The sequence below is a fragment of the Rhinolophus ferrumequinum genome, chromosome 21, assembly GCF_004115265.2.
Source record: "Rhinolophus ferrumequinum isolate MPI-CBG mRhiFer1 chromosome 21, mRhiFer1_v1.p, whole genome shotgun sequence".
NCBI lineage: Eukaryota > Metazoa > Chordata > Mammalia > Chiroptera > Rhinolophidae > Rhinolophus > Rhinolophus ferrumequinum.
Genome location: NC_046304.1, coordinates 18,629,152 through 18,652,715, shown reverse-complemented (window position 1 = coordinate 18,652,715; position 23,564 = coordinate 18,629,152). Strand labels below are relative to the sequence as shown.

Here is a 23,564-nt window from a genome sequence, read left to right as displayed (position 1 = left end):
CCTACTTGCTAACTGCAATCGCGCTTGCTAGCTCAGCCACCATCTTCTTGCTAGCCCCCATTTGCTGCTAGCGTAACCATGGCAGTTATATTAGTGGCCAATGGCTCACTGGGTACAGCTGACGGCCAACTAGCCACAGCTGATGGCCATCCAATCAGTTGATGGCCATTTACTACCCGAATGAGCACCTTTCCACGTGAGGGCGAGAGCCTGGAAACTGCACTCCTGGCTCCGTCCCCACAGTACCTCACAAGATCCTTGGGAATAGTGAATGAAAGAAGTGTGGGGAGCTGCTTCATGATATGAAGAGTCCTTTCTTGCTTCCACTTCCTTACGTCCCCCCACCCATGTGATTCCTTTTTAAGCCTCTTCCACTACACGCTCCAACCCTGCATAATCCCCTCTCCTTTCTCTGACCTCCTGCAGCCAGACCCTCACATGGAGCTCGCTGACGTGCCCTTGAATCACAAGTCCTCTTTGGCTGGAATCAGAGTCTCAGGCTACATGGTGCAGGGGTTGTGCCTTAGAGTTTTTGTTTTTCTTCTAGACCACCTGCCCAGCACAGACTCACAGCCAGAAGGGAAAAGCACCGCTTTGGATTTGTCAGAGCCCTGGCTCCACCACTACCTACCACGTGCGCCTGGGCCCTGCCCTGCTCTTGGAATCCTGGCTTCTTCCTCAGTAAAATGGGCTTTAAATGCCTTCTTTTCCATGATTGTTGTGCAGATTAAGTAATACAGTAGAGGTAAAAATTTCTAACCTAGAGCCTGGCTCAGATATCATAGGAACTTCATGAATGCCAGGCTCCTTTTCTTCTGGCTTTATTATGGGGCTTTCCCTACTCATCCTCCCCAATGGGGCACGTACCCACGGACATGTGTGCTAACTCACATGAAAGGACGTGCCTGCCTGGGTACAGATTGAGTCAGAAATAGAGATTTTCCAATTAACACCTCCCTAAGTCTGTTCATGTTCTCTGAGTCGGCGGGAACCTCCCTGTCCAGACTTGGGCCATGACCACTCCTGTCTCCAGTTGCAGTCCTGAAAGTAGCTGTTGGGTGGGAAAGGATCCCCAGGGAGCCTGGTCCCTCCCTCCTTCAAATCCTTCCCGCCATCAGCCGGGCCCTACCTCCTCCCTCCCTGCCAGGACAACCTGTCTGCTTCACAGCTGCTGTGAAAGAGATAGGCAGCCTGGATTATCAGGCCAGTCAGGGCTCCTGGTGACAGTTCCCTGCCACCACTTCAGGCAAAGGTGCCAGGGCCGTTAACCCCCTCTGTGCTGGGCGCTCAGGCCCAGGGACTGGAAATAGCAGAGAAGGGAATAGGCCCTGTGCCCCCCCCCATACTACCCAGTCCCTAAGGCTGGAGTCATGAGGACAATGAAGTGGGGAGCAGCATTACCTGTGCCCCCAGGAGCCCCGTCTGCACACTGGCTCTCTCCTGCCCCATCCTGCGTCCATGGCAGCCCAGGGTGAGGAGAGACAGTCTGGGCAGGATTTTAGGGAGTTAGACAACAGGCGCTATACTACCCACTCCCCTTTCCTGAGGCCGATTCCAGGTTCTGGGGACAGAGGCCCCGTTTGAACCCACTCTCGGAGCCCGTTGTCTTTGGCGCAGGTGCTAATGCATCACCACTCTCCTTCAACCCCCAAATCATTGCCCCAAACATCTTTCTCCTCTCCAGCATCCTTTAAGCCTCTTTCAGCAAGGCTCCCGCCTGTTTTTTTGCTGACTGTCTTATCCCAGCCGCTCTCTGGTCATCTCCTCTCGTTAGCCACTGTCTCTGACACTAAGGCTCACCAGGAGCATCTCCTAGTTGGGCCCCACGCAGCCACGCAGGCCTCCCTTTCCTGAAGGTTAACAGGAAGCGGTAAAAAGAGCAGGAGCCTCAGAGTCTGGGAGTCTGGCTTCCAGTCCTGGTTCTGGCTCAGACACTATGTGACCTTGGGCAAGTTCTTTCATGTGCATGCTTCTCGGTTTCCTCGTTTTTATAAAATAGAGGGCAGTAGCTCTTTTCATAGGATTCACTTAGGGACTACATGAGTACAACCGATTTTATCATTCGACTCATCCGTTGGAAAATAAAATTTAAATTAAAAAAAAAAAGCCCACAAAAGGGCTTTCTAAGCCGCTACCAAGCAAATAATATCAGTAATATACAGTGCCATGCTTGATGCTAAATGAGCTCTGTCATTTAGTCCTTGTAACAACCCCAACAATACACAGCCCCAGGCTCAATCCTTGAACCTCTTCTCTTTATTACCTACACTCACTCCTTTGCTGATCTCATCTTGTCCCGGAGGCTTTAAATACTATCCACACACTGGTGACTCCCTATTCCATGGGTCCAGGCCAAGCCTCTCCTCTAAACTAACTTGTAGCGTGAATCTCCTACTTGCCAATTTCTCTCATAGGCACCTGAGACTTTGCACATCCAAAACTGAGGTCCTGATTCCACCTCAAATCTGCTCCTTCAACTATGTTTCGTAAATAGCAATTCCATTCTTCCAGACAGGCCCAAAACCTTGGAGGCAATTTATTCTTTATTGACATAAAACATAATTCAAGTGAATTATCACAAAGCGAACACACCCGTGTAACAACCACGTAGATCAAGAAACGGGAACACGACCAGATGTTTCCAGACATCCCCTGAGCCTTCTCTCGCTGTCACTCCTCTCTTCTTCTCCAAAGGTGACTTCTCTCCTGACTTGTAATGCCATACATTAGCTCTGCCTGCTGTTTTGGACTTTATGTAATGGAGTGAGACATCATGTGTTATTTCATCTGGCTTCTTTCTCTCAACATTGTGAGATTCCTGCAAGTTGTTGCATGTATCAGTCATTCGTTTCTTTTCTTTTTTTTAATTTTATTGGGGAAGGGGATCAGGACTTTTTTTTATTGGAGAACAGTGTGTACTTCCAGGCCTTTTTTCCAAGTCAAGTTGTTGTCCTTTCAATTTTTGTTGTGGAGGGTGCCGTTCAGCTTCAAGTTGTTGTCCTTTCAGTCTTGGTTGTGGAGGGTGCAGCTCAGCTCCAGGTCCAGTTGCCGTTGCTAGTTGCAGGGGGCACAGCCCACCATCCCTTGCGGGAGTCAAACCGGCAACCTTGTGGTTGAGAGGACGCACTCCAACCAACTGAGCCATCCGGGAGCTCAGCGGCAGCTCAGCTCAAGGTGCCGTGTTCAATTTTAGTTGCAGGGGGCGGAACCCACCATCCCTTGCGGGACTCAAGGAATCGAACTGGCAACCTTGTGGTTGAGAGCACTGGCCCATGTGGGAATCGAACCGGCAGCCTTCGGAGTTAGGAGCATGGAGTTCTAACCGCCTGAGCCACCGGGCCGGCCCCGTTTCTTTTCTTTTTTTCCTTTAAAGTCCCGTTTATTTTTATTACTGGGTAGTATTTCATTTCCTGAATATACTACACTTTATTCATTCTACATGGTAAGCATTTGGGTTGTTTGAATTTGGGGGCCATTATTCATAACGCTGCTATGAATATGCTTGAATATATATGTCTGTGTATTTCTGTTGGGAGTGGAATGGTTGGGTCAAAGGCGGTACTAGATTGTGTCAAACAGATTTCCAAAGTGGTTGTATTGATTGATACGCATTTCTTCCAGGCGGGTATGAAAGTTCCAATTGCTCCACACCCTCACCTACACCTGGCATGGTTACGCTTCCATTTTAGTCATTCTGGTGGATGTATAATGATCTCTCATCCTGGTTTTAATTTGCATTTCCCCGATGCCTCATGAAGTTATACATGCTGTTATCTATTGCTGTGTGACAAATCATCCTCAAACTTGGAAGCTTTAACAGTTGACGGTCCTTTTACTATCTCTCCCAGTTTAGGGGGGCAGGATTTCAGGAGGTTGGCAGGGCAGGACGGGCTTGGGGTCTGTCATGCAGATGCAGTCCTGTGGGGGCTGGCCAGACATTTCTTTCTCTTCCTGTGGTTCGGGGCCTATCCATATGTCTGTCTGCCCGGGCTTCCTCACAGCACAGTGGCCTCAGAACAGTCGGACTGCTCACACAGTGGCTGAAGGCTTGAAGACAGTATTCCATGTGATAAAGCGGAAGCTACACTGTCTGTTATGATCTAGCCTCAGAAGTCACATAGCATCAATTCTACCATATTCTACTAACCTAAATAGTCACAAAAGTCCACTCAGTTTCAAAGGACGGGGGCATAGGCTCTACCTCTAATTGGAAGGACTGTCCAAGTCACACTGTAAGAGGAACGTGTGGAATAGAAGATATTGTTGTTACTATCTTTGCAAAATACAATCTTCCACATACATTTTCATACATCTATTGGCCATTCTGTGTAAGGTTTGAACCCATCATTATTCTATTATTCTATGTATTTTACAATTAAAAACGAAAAAGTAATATAAATGGAATATCACATTTATATTAAATAAATAGCAATAGTGTATTACATTTTAGATTGGCATTCTTTTGCTCAGCAAAATTCCCTGGAGATTAATGTGTCTTTCCATACAGATAGTCTTAATTTTAATTTTCTGCTTTACCTATCTTTTTTTTTTTTTGCAGACATAATTCCCTTGTATAATTAATATTTGCTAGAAAATGGAGTTTGACATTATTTACAATTACACCAACATTCATGGAGGTTGAATATCACAGGTATTAAGGGCATACTATGGCCCTAAAACATCTTTCATACTTCCCAAATAGTTTATATTTTAGCTACGAAGTTCAGTTACCAGAGCCAAACTTGTTTTTAACAAGTAGAAGTTTTATGTCCATTCAGTCAAAGAGTCTCTTACATCTTTCTGGGCCTATTCACTTGCAGATTCATTTGCAGAGTAGAAACTGGAACCAGGTTCTTCATATCACGCATTCACATGTGATGTTCAATCTTTATATGCTGTCCAATGTCTTTAAGATAAAAGGAGTGACTCGCAGCAGGGCCACGTAGATAAGGAAGTTCCCTATGGAGGAGATCACATCTTGGCGCATCTTCCGTTTCATCTCCTCCGGGTCCAGCTCGGGAGTAAGGCCCTCGATACAGAACATCGCGGCTGAGCCCCAACAGCTTCCAGCCACCGCGCTCGGCTCTTCCTCTATCTTTTCTTTTATAGTTATTTTCATACTATTTTCAAAATCTTTGTTTATCCTAAGGTCATGAAGATATTTTGCTATTTTCTACATGTTTTATTATTTTACTTTTCACATTTAGATCTACAATCCATCTGGAATTGATTTTAGGTACAATGTGAGGTTCGGGGTCAAGAACTGGTTTTTCTCCCACAGAGATCCAGTATCTTTTATTGAAAAGACTGTCCCTTGTGCATAGCTCTGCACTTGTATCATAAAACAAGTGTGAGTTTGTGTTTGGACTCTCTGTTCTATTCCATTGGTCTTAGTAGCTGAAACTTTAAATTAAGTCTGGATATCTGATAGTTTAAGTCCTCCAACTTTGCTCTTTTCCAAGTTTGTCTTGCTTCTTCTTCTTTTTTTTTTTAATTGGGAAACAGTGTGTTTCTTCCCAGGACCCATGAGCTCCAAGTCAAGTCACCATCCGGCTGCCCACTGGCAGCTCGTTTTCTTCAAACTAGTTGTGGAAGCCGGAGCTCACTGGCCCCTGTGGAAATCGAGCCGGCAACCCTGTTGTTCAGAGCTCGTGCTCTAACCCACTGAGCCATCCGGCTGCCTCTTGCTTATTCTTGGTCCTCTGGCCAAGATTTCTCTGTAACTTTCAGAATCAGTATATCAATTAAAAAAATCTCTTGGAGTTTTGATAGGAACTGTATTGAACCTATAGACCCATTTGGAAGAATTGATATCTTTGCAATACTGAGTCTTCAAATTTACAGATAAGGCATATTACAGGTATCTTTTATTTCATTTTTTTCTCATACCCAATACGTCAGCAACTCTGGTGAGTTCAAAATATATCCAGAATCTGAGTGCTTCTCACCATCCCCGTTGGTCCACGTGGCCTTCACATTTCACCTGTATTATTGCAGTACTGGTGAAAAGCACCTGGTCTCCCTGCTGCCTCCCTTGCCCCGCTTCTTTCTACTCTCAGCAAGGTGTTCAGAGCAATGTTATTATTGTGTTATCTTGCTATTATTGATTTGCAGGAGCTCTTTTTATATATGGGATGCAAGTCCTTTGAGATATGTGTATTGTAAATATTTTTTTCTGACTGTGCTTGCCTTTTCATTTTCTTAAGTTTCTTTGGATGGACAGACTTGTTTTGATGGTCCAATTTATCAATATTTTGTTTAGGGTCTTTTTTTGTTTTTGTCCTAAGAAATCTTGCCGATGCCAGGGTCATAAAGACATTCCCCTCTTATTCCATAAGCTTTATGGTTTGAGTTTTTCTAATAGGTCTATGCTGCACTTCAAACTAGTTTTTATATATGGAGTGAGGTAGGGGTTGGTGCTTACATTTTTATCCCATACAGACCCAGTTGTTCCAGCACCATTTTTGGAAAAGATTTTCCTTTCTCCCTTGAACTGTCAGTGTGCATAGAATGATCTTTTTAGATATATCAGACCATATCACTCTTTCACTCTTTTAAAACGCTTCCGTGGTTTCCCATCTCAGGGTAAAGGCCAAAATGTGCCCCACAAAGGTCCCAATTCCCATCCTGACCTCAGCGACTGCCACTTTCCCTGCTGTTCATTTACTCAGTCACTTCTAAACATACTGATGTCCTTGCGGTTCTCTGTTCATGCCAGACACACTTGAGAAGCTTCCCTCAGAGATCTGCACTATTCATTCCTTTACTTTAGTCAGTCCTACCTTCTCAGTTAGGTCTTCCTTTGACACCCTACAATTTCAATACTCTCTAGAACTTCCTATTCCTTTCAGTTTTATTTTTCTTTCTTAGTGCACATCATTATCTAATATATTGTATACATATTTAATTTTTCTGATTCTATTACCCCCACCTGAGTGTAAACTCTAAAAGCTATGGATTTGTTCTGTTCACGGCAGTCTCCGCAGCATCTATTGCAGGACAATGCCTGGCACATAGCAAGCGTCAAATAAATTTGTAAAATGAGTAAGAATACTGAAGCCCAGAAAGATGAAGTTACTTGGCCAAGATTACACAAGTAATAAACAGAGCTGAAATTTAAACCCAAGCAGTCTGACTCCTGAGTTCATACTCTTCAGCCTAAGAAGTGGGTTCCATTACTGAGTGGGGCTCAGGACGAACAGAGAGGTACAGGGAACCTGGCAGCCCCCTCCATCTTCTGCCTACAATGAAGCCAGGTCTTCCAGGGCTCAGGTCTGGCCTCAGCAGCTGGGCCAATAGCAGCGCTGCCCCAGGATGCTATTTGGGTCAAGGCCAGTGTGCTGATGCCCCCCAGTGGCGATCATGGGGAAGGACAGGCAAAGTGTAACTTTCAGGTTGAAGGGGTGTATGAGAGGGCACCTGGTTGGGTCTTGGTTCCCAGATCCCCCCTCACAGAAGATATAATACAGAGCATAGGCATAACAGATTTTTATTTTACCAGAAGGGACAGGCAGTGGGGCAGTGCAGCATCCAAGCCCCAGACCAAACATGCAGCATCCACATGCAGGAACAGCTACACAGGCTGGGGCAGGGTGAGGGCCAGGGGTGGGGGACTGGGACCATAGGACACCCACAGCACCCCTACCAGGATGCTTGGGCCCTGGGCTCTGCTGCCTCCACTAGAATAAGGAGACAGATGACTGGGCGGCTCCCCCATTGCTGGAATCCTATCCCTCTGGCCAGGCAGAAAGATGGCACAAGGGGTACAGAGTCTGGCCAGTCTACAGCACTTGATCTGTACAGGGTTGGCACAGCCTTGCCTACTGAAGGGCCCAGCCCGATACCCAGGACAGCACAGCCCTAGCAGTAAGAGGGTTTACAGACTTTCTGTCCCTAACAGGGCTAGACCCCGATCCCAGAAGGGCTTAGCAGAGTTGGGACCAAGCCTCGCTCCACCTAGCAGGGACACGTCCATGAAGGGGACTTCCCTGAGCACAAGCAGGGGCCTCCTAAGGCAGTAGTAAACTGGGGGAGCTGCTATAGACAAGAGGCCTTGCTTCTGTGCCCCTGGGGTAGGGGAAAGAGGGAAGGTATGAGAGCAGGCCTGGGGGTGGGAAGGGGTGAAGAAGTGAGGGCAATGGCCCTGGGCTTATAGTCACAGCTACCTAGGCCTAGAGGGGCTGGGGGCTTCCCAGGGTAGGGTTTAGGGCTGGGAAGACCAGGCCAAGAGAGGGGAGGGGGCCGTCCTACTCAGACCCCCTTCACCCATGCTGAAGTCCGGCCAGGGCCACAGGGAGGACAGACACACAGAGAACTTCAAGGCACCAGGGTTCTGAGGAGCAGCAGGGCCACCCCCCTCAGACAGACAGTCATTATAATAAACATCTCAGCTCAAAGTACGTGATAAGTGTAGAGGGTGGGTGGGAGGAAAGAGGGGGAGAAAAAGACAGACAGACAAAGGAAGAGACGTATGTACAGGGAGATCAGGGTAGAAGAGACCAACCAGATGAATGTGGCAGTGAAAGTACGGCTATGGGGTAGAGGATAAAAGGAAGGAGACAGAGACGAAAGAGAAGGGAAGACAGCCCGAGAAGGCCTGAACACGCAGCACTTCTGGTCCCTACAAAATAAGGCACCAGAGTCAGTATGCTCCTGTTGTCCCTGTGGTATTAAAACGGGTGCTGAAGGAAAGGGCGGGCGGCTGCTGAAGGGGGTGGGCCTTCGGGAGCCTCACACCTGCGCACCGGTGGCCTTCTTGATCAGGGGTATCTGCAAGGAGGGGAGAGCCATGAGCCTGTGGGGGCCCTGGGGCCCCCAACCGCAAGCTGCCCAGGCAACCCCACTCCAGCTAGTGAGGTACACACCTTGGAGAGGTCCACGCCTGTCAGGGCGTGCACGGAGGCGGGCAGCTCGGCCAGCAGCCGGTTCACTTCCGATGTCACCTTGTTGTTGTCCCCGCTGAGGATCACAATCTCGTCGACTTTGGTCAGCGGGGCAGCGATTTTGGCAGCAATCTAAGAGGTTGGGTGGGAGGAGAGCTTGGTTGGTTCCCTGACCTGGTCCACCTGCCCTGCATAGCATCTCTCCCTCCCGTTTCCATCTCACCCGAACCCCACAGCAGCCTGGGGGCCCTTATTTTCAAGCCATGGTCAGGAGGACCAGTGGGCCAGGGGTGAGCAGATGCCTGTTACTGGGTTCCTGCCCACTGCTGAGAATGCCGCAATGTCACCCTTCGAGCCAGCTTGTCACTGCGTTCCTGACAAGGCCCAGGGAAGTTGTGGCACGTGGCCAGCTCGTCCCCGCCTGGGGTGGGGGCCTCACCTGGGGCAGGGCCTCCAGCACCAGGGCCATCTTGGCCGAGTCCCCGTATTTCTGGTAGGCCTCAGCCTTGAGCTTCATCCGCTCAGCCTCTGCCTTGCCCATCGCCTCGATGACTGACGCCTCCGCCTCGCCGATTTTGCGGATCTTCTCAGCCTCTGCCTGAGCCAAGAGGACCTGCTTCACCCTGGGGGAGTCCAGGCCAGGCAGGATCAGTGGGAAGTGCCAGGGACGCTTCAAGCCTTGTCCAGGGGCCAGCAAACCCTCAAGCCCTCTGCTCTGGCAGGTGTCAGGGGTGGGGGACCCATGAGGAGGGTGCCCTGGCATTCTGGCTCTGGCCAGGGAGAGACGATGGGCTTCCAGATGCAATGGCAGGGGGGTTAATCAGGCTGCTCTCGGTGCCAAGCACCGTGCCAGCCCTTCGAACCACCTTCATCTAATTCAGTCTCCCTAACAACACTCCCATGGTCTCCCCAGTGAGTAAGTAGAGATGGAGCTGGCTTCCACGCTGTGGTGAGAGGGTGCATGCGTGGCAGAGGAGCCCGACTCACGGCCCCACCCCGGGCACCGTGCGGCACTCACTTTTCGCCCTCGGCTATCTGCTGTATCCGGTGGGCCTCGGCCTCGGCGGGGCGGCGCACCGTGGCGATGAGCTCCTTGTCCGTACGCAGGATCTCCTGCGTCTCCACGGCAATCTGCTTCTTACGCTGCACGATCTCAATCTCAATCTCTTCCTGCCGGATCTTCTGCTGCTCGCGGGCCCCTTGTAGCTCATAGGCCAGCTGGGCCTCAGCTGTCTGTGGCAGAAGTGTGGTCAGCGTGTCAGAGGCTGGCCGCCAAGTCTGAAGCCCTGACCTCCAACTCGGGGACCCTGCGGTCTCTCACCTTGATGTTGACTTCTTCACTGAAGGCCGACTTCTGCAGCTCGAAGGCTCGCTTGGAGTCAGCGATCTTGGTGTCTGCTACGAACTTCACATCTAGCATCTCCCTCTTGCACTCAGCTTCCTGGGAGCAGGAGGGGCAGGTGCTGAGGGCCCTTGGAGCGGCCATGGCCCCAGCACCCCTGAGCTCCCTGTCCCTAGGGCGGGAAGGACGCCCCACCTACCCGAATGCCAGCGTCCCGCTCAGCCTCGGCCACCCCGATGTCGGCATCTCTCTGAACGACAGCGGTCTGCGTCTTGCCCAGGGAGCTCAGATAGTCCACTTTGTCATACACGTCCTGGGGAGGAGAGGGGGAGTCATCCCTGGGAACAGTCACAGGCACAAAGGTGCCCCTCCTGCCAAGCCCTCCCACTCCCAGATGGATGTAGGGGGGCGACAGCCTTGCCTTCACACCACACCTTGATGGTGAAGCTGAGGATCTCAATGCCCATGCGGCCAACATCTGGTGCTGCCACCTCCCGCACCAGCTTGGCAAACTGGTCCCGATCCTGATAAATCTGCTCCACGGTCAGGGTCCCTGGGGGCAGAAGTATCATGGGCTGGCTCCCCAGGGGCCCCGCCAGCTAAGATACAGAGGAGGCATGCAAGCAGAGATCTGAGTGGACGCAGGGGTCATGCAGTCTGATCCGGGTCTTCCTGGTTTCTTCTTAGCGTTTAGCATCAAGCCCCATCTGCAGAGTCCCGGCTGGATGAAGAAAAGGGCTCCAAGCAGCACTCGGTGCCTGAGCAGACTGGCAGCCCCTCATCCCCACCCCAAACCCCCACCCCCACTCAAGTCACCTGAAGTTAAGGGAAAATGTTTCAGCTTTTCATCTAGAAACCTCGATGGGCCTGACTGACACCCTGTCCCACCCTGCACCCCTCCCTGGCCCTGGCGTGGGAGCTCTGCGAGGCTCCTCGAAGGCAGCCGAGGGGTCCCTGGGCTGCGCAGGGTCTCACCAAGGATGGAGCGCAGGTGCCCCTCCAGGGTCTGTAGGACGACGTTCTTGATGTCCTGCACGTTCTTGCCCAGGAACTGCTCACACGCCACTGCCAGGAGCTCTTTCTCCGTCATGATCTTCACCTGCCAGTGGTCACAGAGGAGCCTGAACCAGACTGGAGGGAGGCAGATGGAGGCCCCAGACCCAGGAGTGGGGGATGGTGGCTATGCCCCTCCCCTCCGTTTTCAAACCTGGAGGCCTAGGGACTGGGGGAGGGGGCAGAGCCTGTCCGAGGCCTCGAGTGGGGAGAGCACACAAGGAATTCTCACACAGAAATTTCACCCTCACTGGCGGCCCCAGGCCCAGACACGGCTTCTCTCCTGGGCACGTGGAGCTTGACCCCCCTACCCCTCCAGCCCCCTTGCCGTTAGTTAGCCTATTCCTCCCTTGCAGGCTCCCCACAGATGGGAGACCGGCAAACTGAGGGGCAGAGAATGCAAAAAGAACAATGAGCAAGAGGGACAGAGACAGACTAGGAAAGAGGCTAGACAGGGCAGGGGACAGGTCTGGGGTGCCACTGAAGGTGGGCATCCTCCTGCCTTTCCTTCCCGAGGTTCTAAGTACACAACCCCCTCCCCAGAGGCCGGTGACATAGTTGAATCTTTCTGTTCTGTGAAGTCGAGAGGTGAACTAGGGCAGGGAGCCCTTCACCCAGTCACCAAGCTGGGAATATAATGCAGCCTCCAACTCCGGAGCCCAGAGCTGCTCTGCTTCACATTGCCTCACCCTCTGGTCCCCACCCCTCCAGCCCCCTACTCAGGGAACAGGGAAGTCTTGGATTCTGGGGCTTGGCATTTCCGACACCTGCAAAGAATGGGGGGGCGGTTAGTGAGACAGGAGGCCTCAGCACTGGTCTGTCCCTCGCGGGCCCACTGAGGAGAGAAGGGGTGTCTGTTAGTCCTGCTGGGTGGCCAAGGGGCCGAGTGAGCATGTTCCAGAGGTGATGACCCTCTCTTAGAAGGGGGGCGTGGGCGCAGGGGTGCTGAAGAGACTGCCCCTGGCTGTCCTTTCCTCCTCCCCCAAACCCCAGCACCAGACGAGGCAGCTCAACGGTCATGCGTGGGGCTGCTGAGTTACTATACCTGGGCGACACCCGTCACAGTTAAAGCTACCCCCTCGGCCGTCTCTACGTCCTCGCAGCGGGGCTGCAACGTCATAATCTCTAGGGAAATCCTGCCAAGAAATGCAAAACAGGGGCATGGGTCTGGGGGCCCAGGGCCTGGGGTGTGGGGAGAGTCCAGTATCTCACTGCTCCGGCAGGGACGGGCCAGGGGTCCTGCTGCAGGAGGGTGGGGAGGATTCCCCAAGAGGTCACAGGGGGAGTCTGTGAGATGGGTGGGAGGCAGGGCAGGGTGGGCGCAGGTGGCTCCAGGGGAAGGAGTGTGAGTGTACTACGAACGTGTACACCTGTCCTCTGCTCAAATCAACCTGGCTTGAAGACTGGGAAAGGAAGTAGAGAAGTGGGTGTGATGGTCTGGGCTGGTGGGGGGGTGCAGCTGTGTGTGATGTTGGGACAGCAAGGAAGTGCTGGTGCCCCAGGCTGTGTTGTGCAGGTTGTCCATGAGCGCCATCGGAACCCCCCCCGGGAGCCCTCACCTGTGCCCCGGGTCTGCTCAGCACCCTGGGATGCCCCGGGAAGCTGCCTACAAGGCTCTGCCTGGTAGCCTGGCCGGCTGGGAGAGTGCCCACTGCTGGGCCAAGACAAGGTGATCCTGCATCTGCCCCTTGCCAGGGAAGCCCTGCAAACCCAGGTGGCACCTCCGCCTGGCAACAGGCTGTAACATGAAGCCTACTTTCTGGGGTCAGGCCCAGGTGGTCAAGGGGGGAATGAGGGTGGGGGCCACACTAGAGCTTCCAGGCCAAGGAACCCTGGAAAGACTTATTCTGCCCAGACAATATGAGGCCTCAAGCGTCCACATCACCCAGTTTCAAAGGGACCTGGGCATTTGCAGTTATTTCAAGTAGAATGGTGGGTTTGGAGAAGGTACGTGGCTGCTTTAGACGGGGTGTAGATGGAGGCCAGGACCCTGCCCATTCCATGCAAGGTGCTCTGAGCTTCTCAGGCCTCTGTGTGAAGATGGCTACAAGGGGCGGATGAGACAGGGACAGTCCCCTTCCTGATCAGAGATGGCGGGATGGCTGGGTGAGGGATTAGTGGTGCAGAGCTTTTGCCTGAGAAGGCTGACGGGCAATTTCATACAGAGGGAAGGGGATGGGTAAGATGACCCTCAGGTCTCTTCCAGCCTGGGGACCCACCACCATGCCGGCTCTGAGGGGGCAGGAGCTTTCTGACGACGTTCAGTGCCTAGAACTGAGATGATGCTCAAGAGAGAGCTGGTGAATGAGATAATGGAGGTGGTAAGCTGCATATAACAAAGAGAGCGCTTGGAGGTACTAAATGCTCTGGCTTAGGAGCAGATTTCATCAGCTATGGCTGCACGGTAAGGAAGAGGGAGACACCAGGGCACTCACTTTTCAGAGTGAGATCGTAGTCATAATAGAGCTTGGGTTTCTCTAGCATTTCTTTTCCCCAAATCCCAAAGTGCCCTCATGTCACTTTACTTGCCTTCCCAACATTCCCACATGGCACAGAGGGCATGATTTTCTGTTTCACAGATGGGGAAACTAAAGTCTAGTGACAAGAGATCAGCTCAAAGGCCTCTCAACAAAGACTTAGGGGCAGGGAATGACCAAGGCTCTTTTTGCTCTGGCCTGTCAAGGAGATTGAAGGGGTCAAGGGGCTGGGTGGACAGAAGTCCCCATGGGACCCATCTTCTGGCCTTGCAGGGAGGAGGGCCAGGGCTTGACATTGGGGTGTCAGACTGGAGAAGGGGTTAGCAAGGGGCTCCGTGGTAATTGGAGGACTAGGATTTCAGCAGTAGATACTTAGGACTGAACTCCCACCCAGACAGTCCAGCTCTGTCACAGAAGGGCCTGTGTCTCCTGCCTCAACTTATTCCCAATTTAGGCTTGGCATCCCAGGACACCCACTGGCAGACTTTGGCAGAACTTCCAGGATCCCTCGCTCTTTTCCCACTAGCAGTCCCAGTGGGTGAGGGCAGGGGAGCTGGGGATCTATAGGGATCCATCCTGGCACCCAGAGCAGCAGAGGTGGGAGCAGAGAGGAGGGAGGCACACACTCTTAGGAGGGGAGTCCATCCGGCTCCTGCTTGCCAGGCCCCATAGGGCAGGAAAAGAGAAGGTTAGATACAGAGGAGGAAGCAGGTGGGTTATTACCTGTGCAACCCCTGTTACGAATAGCGGGACCCCCTCCGACGTCTCAATATTCTCACAGCGACACAGGATGGTCATAACCTCCAGAGACAGTCTGAGAAGCAGCCAGGGGGTAGGGAGAGGTAGGGACAGGAATGGGTAGAAGGGGACACAGCAAATATACACAGTGGTTACCAGATAAGCACCAATGCCTGATGCCTGCGGGCAGGGTTGCTCTCCATACTTCAGCCCCCCCAATGCCAGCTCAGCCTAAGGCTGCAGGAGGTCAGAGACACCCCCTTGCTGGCCTGAGGCCTCTGGGTCTCTTCTCTAGCCCCCAAATCCTTCCACGGAGGAGCTGATGGGCTGGGGGAAAGCCTACGATGGCCTGGGCCTATGATCTGAGCTCACCACCTCTTTCCTAGGAGATTTCTGGCAAATCTGGGAGACTTAGCCTCAGCTCCCTCCAAACACAGGCAAACCTGTGTTTCTAGAAATTGGGAGAGGGAGGCCACTCTGGGGGTTAACGAGCCATAGCAAATGCCGAATCCTGCTTGGGGTACACGCTCTTAAGGTACACGCTCTTAAGGTGCTGCATATCACTAAGTAGGCAATTTAGGGCCAGAAAAGCCCAAAGAAAATTTTGCATTTTCTGATTCTGGTGTGGGGTTGTCAGGGGAAGCTGGGGGAGAAAGTGTGCCCTGCCAGAGTATTCACAGGGACACCTGGGAGATAACAGAGTATTTCATTTGGAAATTTCCAACGTTGGGCACAGGCAGAGAAGAGAGTCATGGCAAAGAAAACAAGGCGCCTTGAAGCTACTTGGCCCACCTGAGCCGGGCCTCTCTAGGGCAGTGCGTGCGCGAGGGTGTGTAGGGCAGTGGTCCACGCAGAGGCCACGCTGTGGACAGCATGGAAGGTTTCCTCGAACCAGAGGGAGGACAGAGACTAAGCCTGCAGAAGCAGAAGTAGGTGCATTGGAGGGATGGGGAGCCCCCACCCAATTCTCACATGCCAGCCCTGGGGCACCGGCCATGCAGATGTGCAAAGGCTGCCTTCATTCAAGCCCCTCCCACTAGCACCATAGGCCTGAGAGGACTCTAGACCTGCCTCAGACAGAAAGCCACCAAGCGCTCTTCTGGGGAAGGAGGACAGGGAGATGGGAGAGTGAGGGAAGGAAGGAGGGAAGACAGGCTGCAGCTCAGCTGCCAGAGGTGGAGGAATCGCTCAGGTGAGGAGCGAGCTGCCCACATCAGGGCCTCATGCCAGTAAAGTGCAGCAGGAGGGACTTCACTGAGCCTGGAGAAGAAAGGCTGACACTGAGGGTGGGTGACGCGTAGGGCGGCTGTGGAAAGTCCCTGCAAAGGGAGGCTGAGGATCCAGGCTGGGTTAGAAGCCTTTACTCTGACCTGAGAGGCTCCTGCTGGCTTTGCGAAATAAAGGCCTCAGCTTGTGGAGATGTCTACCAAGCACGCTAGGGGTCGGGAAAGGGGCTCCCCCAGAACAGGGTCCAGGAAGGGAAGGGGCTGCAGACTCAGGCCGCACAGCAAGTGGGACCCCAAGGTGGATGGTGAGTCTGAGTGTGTGAGATCAGTTTTCTGGGATGAGGTACAAGGCTCTCCATCCCTCTCTTCCAAACCTGCCATCAGAGAAGCCTGGCCCTGTCTTGGGGCTCTGCTCCTGGGAGCAGTAAGTGGGTGGGGGCCACCAAGAACATGGAGAAAGAGCTGCAGTGGAAAGAGCTGTTGCCCTAGCAGTGGGTGCCCGTGCAGGACAGGTCTCTTGCAAACTCTCCAGGCCGGGCTGTATGTCGAGGTGTTTGGACAAGATACTGTCATCCCAGGATTGCATGGCATACAGGGTGGGGTGGCAGTGTTTCCGGAGAGGACACCCCATGTCTTCTGACAGGCCAACTGGCCCACTCAGGAGTGTCTAGGAGCCTTTTGAGAGGAGGCTGTGACCAGTAGTGATTACTCCCTAACACTTTTGGCCTTGGGCTAGAAGAGTCGCCCAGGGTCCTTCCACTCAGGCAAAGTGAGGGGAGAGATGGGAGGGTGGAGAGGGTTACTGGGAAATCAGTGAAGTTAAAAAGTGTGACATGCTTTCCATGCCCCTGACCCTAGCTGACACCCTTACACTCTGGAGGCCCAAGCACGAGCAGCTCAGTGCAGCCATGGGGCTTCTCTCTGCTGACTGGGGGGGCTGGGGTGGAGGGGGATTTCCACTGGAATCTCCATCACTTCCCCTTCAGGATGACACTCGCTGCCCCCCACATGCCCCCATCTTCACAGTTCTGCTGCTCTCGTTGCCTGGGTCCTGACCTGAAAGGATCTGGGCGCCTCCTCCGATCTCCCATAGTCAGGAAGGAGGAGATGGGGGAAAGGAGGCTGGCATACCTCATCCCCTTCTAGGTGGGCAGTGAGGGGGGCAGGAGAGGTCCATGCCAAGTCTGGCGCTACCAGGGGCTCTGGGGGAGCCAGCAGGTAGAGCCTGACGGCGGGCCCTCTGGGGAGCTGAAATCTCTCTTCCTCTCATCTTTCCAGATTCATCTGGGAGGTCCAGACCTATCTTGCGCGGCCCCGGCACCAATTCCTTAGACCCCCACCCCTTGTCTCTAACCCACTGCTGTCACAGAGCCACTTCAGCCTCCATTATTCTCTGCCATTTACTCCTGCCTGCATTGTCCCAGGGTCTGCACAGATGGGGGTGCAGGCAAAGTGTCTCTTCAGACTTTGTTCCCTCCCAAACTCACTCCAAACAGGGTGTACAATTAAGGCTTCATGAATAACTTGGAACTAGAACCAGGGCATTGGGATTCTGCCTGGACAGGACTCTGAATTCTCTGGGACATAAGTGATGCCTCCAGTGGAAAAGCAGCACACCCACTAAGGAGGTGCCGTGGACAGACCTCCGGCATCCCTGTGCAACCCATTCTGTCTGCTTCTTAGGAGCCCCCCAGTCCCAGAATGCAATGTGGCAAGTGGTAGATACTCTAGCTGACCTGTGGGCTGAAGGGCGGAAGACTAGACAGAAAGCCTTTTCTCCCTTTCCCACCAGGATGCCAGGTTCCCAAGCCCCGAGGCCCTTACCTTTGAGTGTCGGAGATACACCACCAAGCCCAGGCCCAGCCGCCAAACACGTACTGTTTATAGTCCGAACCACAACAGCCCCCTGGAGAGCAAAGCAGTCAATCAGCTCTTAGGGTTGTCTACTCCCCTCCCAACCCTGGGCCTTTACCCGCTTGGACACTTGACAGCTCCCACTGTTGGGTGCCAGGTGCTGAGGTTACACAGAAGTCGGAGACATGCCCTTAAGGGCCTTGGAATCTAGTCTGGGCTATAGGCAATTTGCATAAAAAGGAGGCTATCCAATGAGCAGCTCAGAATGTTTAGTACTTTCAGAGAACAGAAGAGTGGGCAGGAGTGAGCAAGAAAAGCTTCCATTCAACAAACAACCAGAGTATTTTCTGTGCTAGGGATACGGAAATGAAGATACAAGTCCTATCTTGAAGGTGGCGAGACTTTTTCCTGAGATGACTGTAATCCCATGCAATCGTCTATTATCAGGGAAGGAGCAGACAGAGAGGGAATGCAGGGGGTGCTGACATTGGGAGGGAGGGGGTCTCAAGCCCAGGTGGGAGCTTTGCTCATGTCGGGCAGATACATCTCAGAGAGGCTGGTTCTCTATTCCCAGAGTGACTTTGTTCCTCTTGAGGGAGCAGATGCGGAAGGCAAGGCCTCAAAACAAAGGCCAACTCATGGTAGCAATAGGAGAAGTGAAGAGAAAGGGAAAAGGTCTCAAAAGGAAGTGGTTCCTGGAAATATGTATCAACTCAAGAGAATGTCCAATCTGGCCCAGGCCCAGCTTCGTGCTGTGGACGTGTTCTGCACGCTCTCTGTACAGAAATGAGGAAAATCAGTTCCTGAAATTCTTGTTGTAAACTCTCCTGCCAATGCCAAAATTACTCATCAAGTGCAAGAAAAGTTTCATAAAACCTAGATGGGCAGTTCACTTGTAGTGCAAAGAAATGTACCGGAATCATGATTCACAGGAAATGTGATTTGTATGTTAAAAAAAACAAACAGAGGAAATGTGATTTGGGAAAAAGCCAGTGGGTGTCATTATTTCTGCGTTCACAAACTTGGGTTTTCAGGAAAACCTTAGGGTGCTGCTTCCCAAGGTCAAGTGTCAGGGATAATTTCCTGTAGCTGAGTTACAGTGTCTATGAGGACCCATGGCAGGGGACAAGGCGGGGGGGTGGGGGAGTGGAGGGGCAGAGGGCGGAGATCACAGAGTGTCTCAGGTATCAGGACAAAGAGATGTGTGTGTGTGTATGTGAGAGAGAGAGAGAGAGAGAGAGAGAGCGTGCGCGCGCGCGCGCACCCTGGGTGGGAGGCACACCGGGATTTAAACTGGGGAGGGACAAAATTACCTTTGCATTTTAGAAACACCACTTTGCACAGGAGGAAGATCCTGGGGTCAGGAAGATGGGGTAGAAGCCTGCCTCTTGCAGTGACCTAGGCAAGACATGGTGACTGAAGTTGGGGGATAACTCTCTGTGCAGGTGAAAATATTCTCTAGCTGCACTGTGCAACATGGCAGCCACCAGCCGCAGGCGGCCCCTGAGCACATGAAATGTGGCTGGCATGACTAAGGAAGTGAATTTTAATTTAATTAATTTAACCTGACGTGGTCACATGTGCGGCTCGAGGGCACATTTGGGTGGGTGGTGAAGTCAGCATCTGAAACAGACAATGGAGAGAACTGCCAACTGGACACAAGATTTGAATGAGTGGAGGCGAAGGAACAAAGACCCCACCAGGGCAGAGGGCCTGCCAGGCTTCAGAACTGGCATCTGAGACTGCTCCCTGGGTTGCCAATGCAGTTTTCTGGGGCTGTTGCTGTGCATACTGTGCAAGTAGCTGGGCCAGAGGTCCAGGGAGCAAAGAGCAGCCCACGTGAGAGTAGGGGAGGAAAGAGGTGGTCTTAGATCTCTGTTTCTCTGGGGTGGGGGTACCTGTCCACAGGGCTGTTCCGTGGAAGCTGTTGCAGGCTTCTCTGCCCTGGGGCGTTGGGTACAGGAAGCATCTAAGGACATGCAGTCAATCAGAAACCTAAACCATCTCGGGATCCAATGAAACTGGAAGAGGGTCAAAAATCACAGCTTGTTCCACTTCTTCTGGCCTGGTGGGGGCTGGGGTATGGCTGCCTCCAGGGTACTTCTCAACATGATGGGGAAGGAGGTAGAGGTGGGGTAGAATAGGGGGAGGCCTAGAAAAGGGGTTGGGGGGTGTCCACCCTTTACCTTTAACTCATTCTTTGACCTTGGGAGCGGGCTGCCACAGCTCAAGCTGGGTCTTGGCCAAGGGCAATATGGCCAGGTTCCCAGGGGCAGCAACAACAGGAAGCTGGGACTGCCAGACTGCCCCGCCCCCAGTGGCCTCCTTCCCTGGAAGGCATCTTCCTCCCAACTTCCTGGTCACATGGAGCCTCAGGACCACTCCAAAAAGGAGACACATAGGTGTCCCCTTTGACCATCCTAACTGCCACTGTCTTGAGACCTGGAAGTTTCTCCTAATTTTATCTCACTTTTTCTAAACCACTTGATTTCCTTTGTCCTGTCCTCAACTAAGCTGAAGAATCACAAAACCTCCCTAGATAACCTCCGCCCCATTCTTAGTCCCTCCCCAGATACAGCCATCACTCTGCACCCTCAGGAAAACTTCCTTCCCTTCCTGCCTCTCCCTCTTCCACCGCCTTCTTCCTACTAGTCCAGAAGACCATACTCTACCAGGGGGATTTAGCTTCTTTTTGAGCAACAAACCCCCTTAGTAGTCCAGCAATGCTGGAATGTTCATAAATGCATAAAATAAAATACATAAGAAACAAGTTATATTGAAAGTTATCAAAATATTAAAACAACCAAATATGTGGCATAGTAATATGTGTGATATGTAACAGTAATATGTGTGCTAGTGTAATACATTAAATAACGTCTATGGTAGATGTAGTAACAGGCTTAATTTCAAAGTAGTGATGTGCATAAATAATTAAAAAAATTTTTATATAGTTTCAGGTTTACAAAACAACATAATGGTTAGATATTTACACCCCTCACAAAGGGATAACCTCCAAGTCTACTACCCTCTGACACCATATATAGCTGTTAATATACCACTGATAATATTCCCTATGATGTACTTTACATCCCGAGACTATATATATATATATATATATATATATATATATATATATACACTCACATATATATATAATATATAATATATATTACGTATATATGTAATATATAATATATATATATTTATAGTTGACATTCGATATTATTCTACTTCAGCTTAGGTGTACAGTGCATCGGTCAAGCATCTACACAATCTATGAAGTGATCCCTTTGTAACTCCAGTACCCATCTGACACCCTACATAATCTTGACAACACCGTTGATTCTATCCCCCATACTGTATTTCATATCCCCACGACTCTTTTGTGACTACCAATTTGTACTTTCTAATCCCTTCGCCTTCTCCCCCAGCCCCCAACCCACCTCCCATCTAGCAACTATCAGTTTTTTCTCTGTATCTCTGAGTCTATTTGTTTTATTTGCTCGTTTATTCTGTTCTTTGGATTCCACATGTAAGTGAGATCATACGGTATTTGTCTTTCTCAGTCTGACTTATTTCACTTAACATAATATCCTCTCGGTCCGTCCACGTTGCAGCATAAATGATTTTTAAGGTACTACAACAACTGCAGTAGAGTAGGAAAATATCTGCTAATACCATCATGGACGGTTGCTGACATTCATAATCACAGGAAATACTAAATTTCAGTTAAGGTTAGAGAAAATAAAAAATGCACTTTTTTGCCCCATCCAAATGCAGAGATCTCTAAATTCTATCCACCAACCCTAGGTTAAGAACCTCTGACCTATTATAGAGCTGGAAGGTGTATGGTACTTGCATTCTCCTATTAAATTCCAGAAATAGAAATAGAGAAAAAGGTTTTATATTATAGAATTAAGGAGGGAAGTTAGACAACCAGAAGAACATCCAGACTTTTCAGGTGCACAAGATGGCTATGAGATGTGTCAGCATCCTTCTTCTGAAACTGGGCTTAGTGAGACGCCCCTGGACTTAGATCCAGGCCCAAGTAACCAGGCGGGGGCAGGGCTGGGGGTAGTTACTCTGGTCTCCTGGGAGTCCATGTGCAAGAGGGAGCTGCATCTCAGTTGGATCATCTCAAATCCCAAGGTACTATTATGCTATTTATCATCCCTCCTTCTTCTCTTCCACCTTTCCTTGACTCCAGCGCCCTCAATTCTCAGCACGGCCTCCTCTTCCCACCCTACAACAGCTTCCAAGGTACCAACCAGTGCATTGGCCCCTGGCCAGACGACCAGGTTTGACAACTGGAAGGTACAGAGCAGCCCATGTCAGGGGCTTCTCTTACCCCTCAGTCTTAAGGCTCTCCAAAGGGGCAGGATTGGAGGTTTTGTCTCCTCATCTCAGAGTCTGGGCTTCCAGCAACTGCACAGAAAAACCAAAGTGCAGATTCAGGTTCAAAAAGCCTTTTTAGAGTGGGGGCTGGAAGACCAGTGCAGGTCTTACACAGGTCAAAGTTTGGCCTCAGCGCTCTTGAGGATCTTCTTCCTGATCCCAAGGCTATCTCAGGTCTTTAAGGAAAGTGAAGTATCTTATCTCTGGGACAGGAGTATGATCCTGCTTAGGGCGAGTGGGGATTTCCTATCCCAGTGGAGAGACTGATTTTGAGGTCCAGACTGAGCCAGAGGCCATGTTCTGGGGTAAAAGTTCCCAATGTACTTATCAGACCTCCCCAAGGGTGGGCAGCTACAATTCCTGGCTTAGCTCGCCCACTTCTGTAGCCAGCCCTAACAACTCTGCACACTGGCCGAAAATCGGCATTGAGAACAGGATGTAAGACATGAGATATTCCTGAAGCTACAGGCCTCCAAGCTGTCAGGAAACATGGACGGTCCCCAGCACCTGCTAACCAGGGCTGCTGCACAAACTGCCGCTTTGAAAGGCTTCAGCCACCTTCCAAGATACCTAAGTATACAATCTGAAAAGCAGCCTAAAAGCAAATATCTCTCCCCTCCCCAATACTGCAGTCCCCAAGCCCCACCTAAATTCACAGCAGTTCTGGAGCCTGCAGCATTTTGCAACGGGAGCTGCACCACCCACAACGCGATTTCGCAACCTGTAGAGGCCACACCCGCGTCTCCCAGGAGCGCAATGCCAGGAAAGCCCAGCAAGCCCAGCAAGCCCCAACCTGGTAGGAATTAACGGATCTGACAGCGTCGGGAGAAAGGATCCAGGTCCCAGGGCCCCTCCCCAGACAGGCACCTGACTCCAGAGCTGCGCGACCCACCCCCCAAGTCCCGGGCGCTGGAATCCAGCCAAACTGCTGTGCTCAGGAACCAGCGGTCCCCTCCCCCCCGGAACCTCAAGGCTTCAGTTCGGGACTCCCAAGGCCACCGAGGGGAGACACTGCCAAGGGAGGAGGCGGAGAAAAGACGGGATAAACATGGGAAAACACGCAGTTGGGGAGGAGCCCCTGGTGGTGCCCGAGGGTGCGGAGCACGAAAGTATGAGTATGGGGATCTCTCCTGGAAGGGTCTCAGGTGGGGCTCGGAGCGCGGTGGCCTCAGGCCCGACACCCGGCGCCCCCATCTCGTCTCCCAACCCTGGCACTGCCCTCCGCCCCCAGAGCTCTTCCCTGGCCTACCCTTCCCAGTTCGCTCCCCAGCCTTGCACCCAGCCCGAGCCCCCTCCTCACCTACCTTTCCTGGCACAGACCCCGCCCTACACACCCTCCGGACTGGGCGCCCGAGACCCATCTTCCTCGCTGCCCCCTCACCTGAAACCACCAGCGCCTCGTTGGGCCCCACCGTGTGGCAATTGCCCATGGCGCCGACGGGGGGGGAGGGACCTTGGGGACCGCAGACCTGGACAGCAGCTTGCAGCCCTCACCCCGCACCCGCCCGCACTGCAGGCCGCGCCCAGTTTATTCCGCCACCCTCCGCCGCCGCCCGCCAGCTCCAGCTCCCCTCCGCGTTCGCCGCCCCGCCGGAAG

General features: G+C 52.0%; 2 protein-coding genes across 10 annotated transcripts; both read right to left on the bottom strand.

Annotated features, from left to right (window-relative positions):
• Positions 1 to 4,888: 4,888 nt before the first annotated feature.
• Positions 4,889 to 5,044, bottom strand: LOC117012807 (mitochondrial import receptor subunit TOM5 homolog). The gene has a single exon (XM_033089245.1). The coding sequence runs from the start codon at positions 5,042 to 5,044 to the stop codon at positions 4,889 to 4,891; it is 156 nt and encodes a 51-aa protein (XP_032945136.1).
• Positions 5,045 to 7,472: 2,428 nt separating this feature from the next.
• Positions 7,473 to 23,550, bottom strand: FLOT2 (flotillin 2). 9 transcript variants are annotated; one of them, XM_033089838.1, is made up of 13 exons: positions 23,349 to 23,502; positions 21,921 to 21,997; positions 17,543 to 17,624; positions 14,478 to 14,568; positions 12,323 to 12,413; positions 11,200 to 11,323; positions 10,659 to 10,777; positions 10,424 to 10,537; positions 10,204 to 10,323; positions 9,901 to 10,115; positions 9,322 to 9,505; positions 8,865 to 9,014; positions 7,473 to 8,769 (listed from the first exon to the last, which is right to left on the bottom strand). In XM_033089838.1, exons 5-13 carry the CDS (start codon positions 12,395 to 12,397, stop codon positions 8,731 to 8,733), a joined length of 1,140 nt encoding a protein of 379 aa, XP_032945729.1. In that variant the 5' UTR covers positions 12,398 to 12,413; positions 14,478 to 14,568; positions 17,543 to 17,624; positions 21,921 to 21,997; positions 23,349 to 23,502; the 3' UTR covers positions 7,473 to 8,730. The 9 variants fall into 9 exon arrangements, with proteins under 9 accessions (XP_032945729.1, XP_032945730.1, XP_032945728.1 ...); XM_033089839.1 differs by lacking the exon at positions 12,323 to 12,413; XM_033089837.1 differs by lacking the exon at positions 14,478 to 14,568.
• Between the last annotated feature and the right edge of the window lie 14 nt (positions 23,551 to 23,564).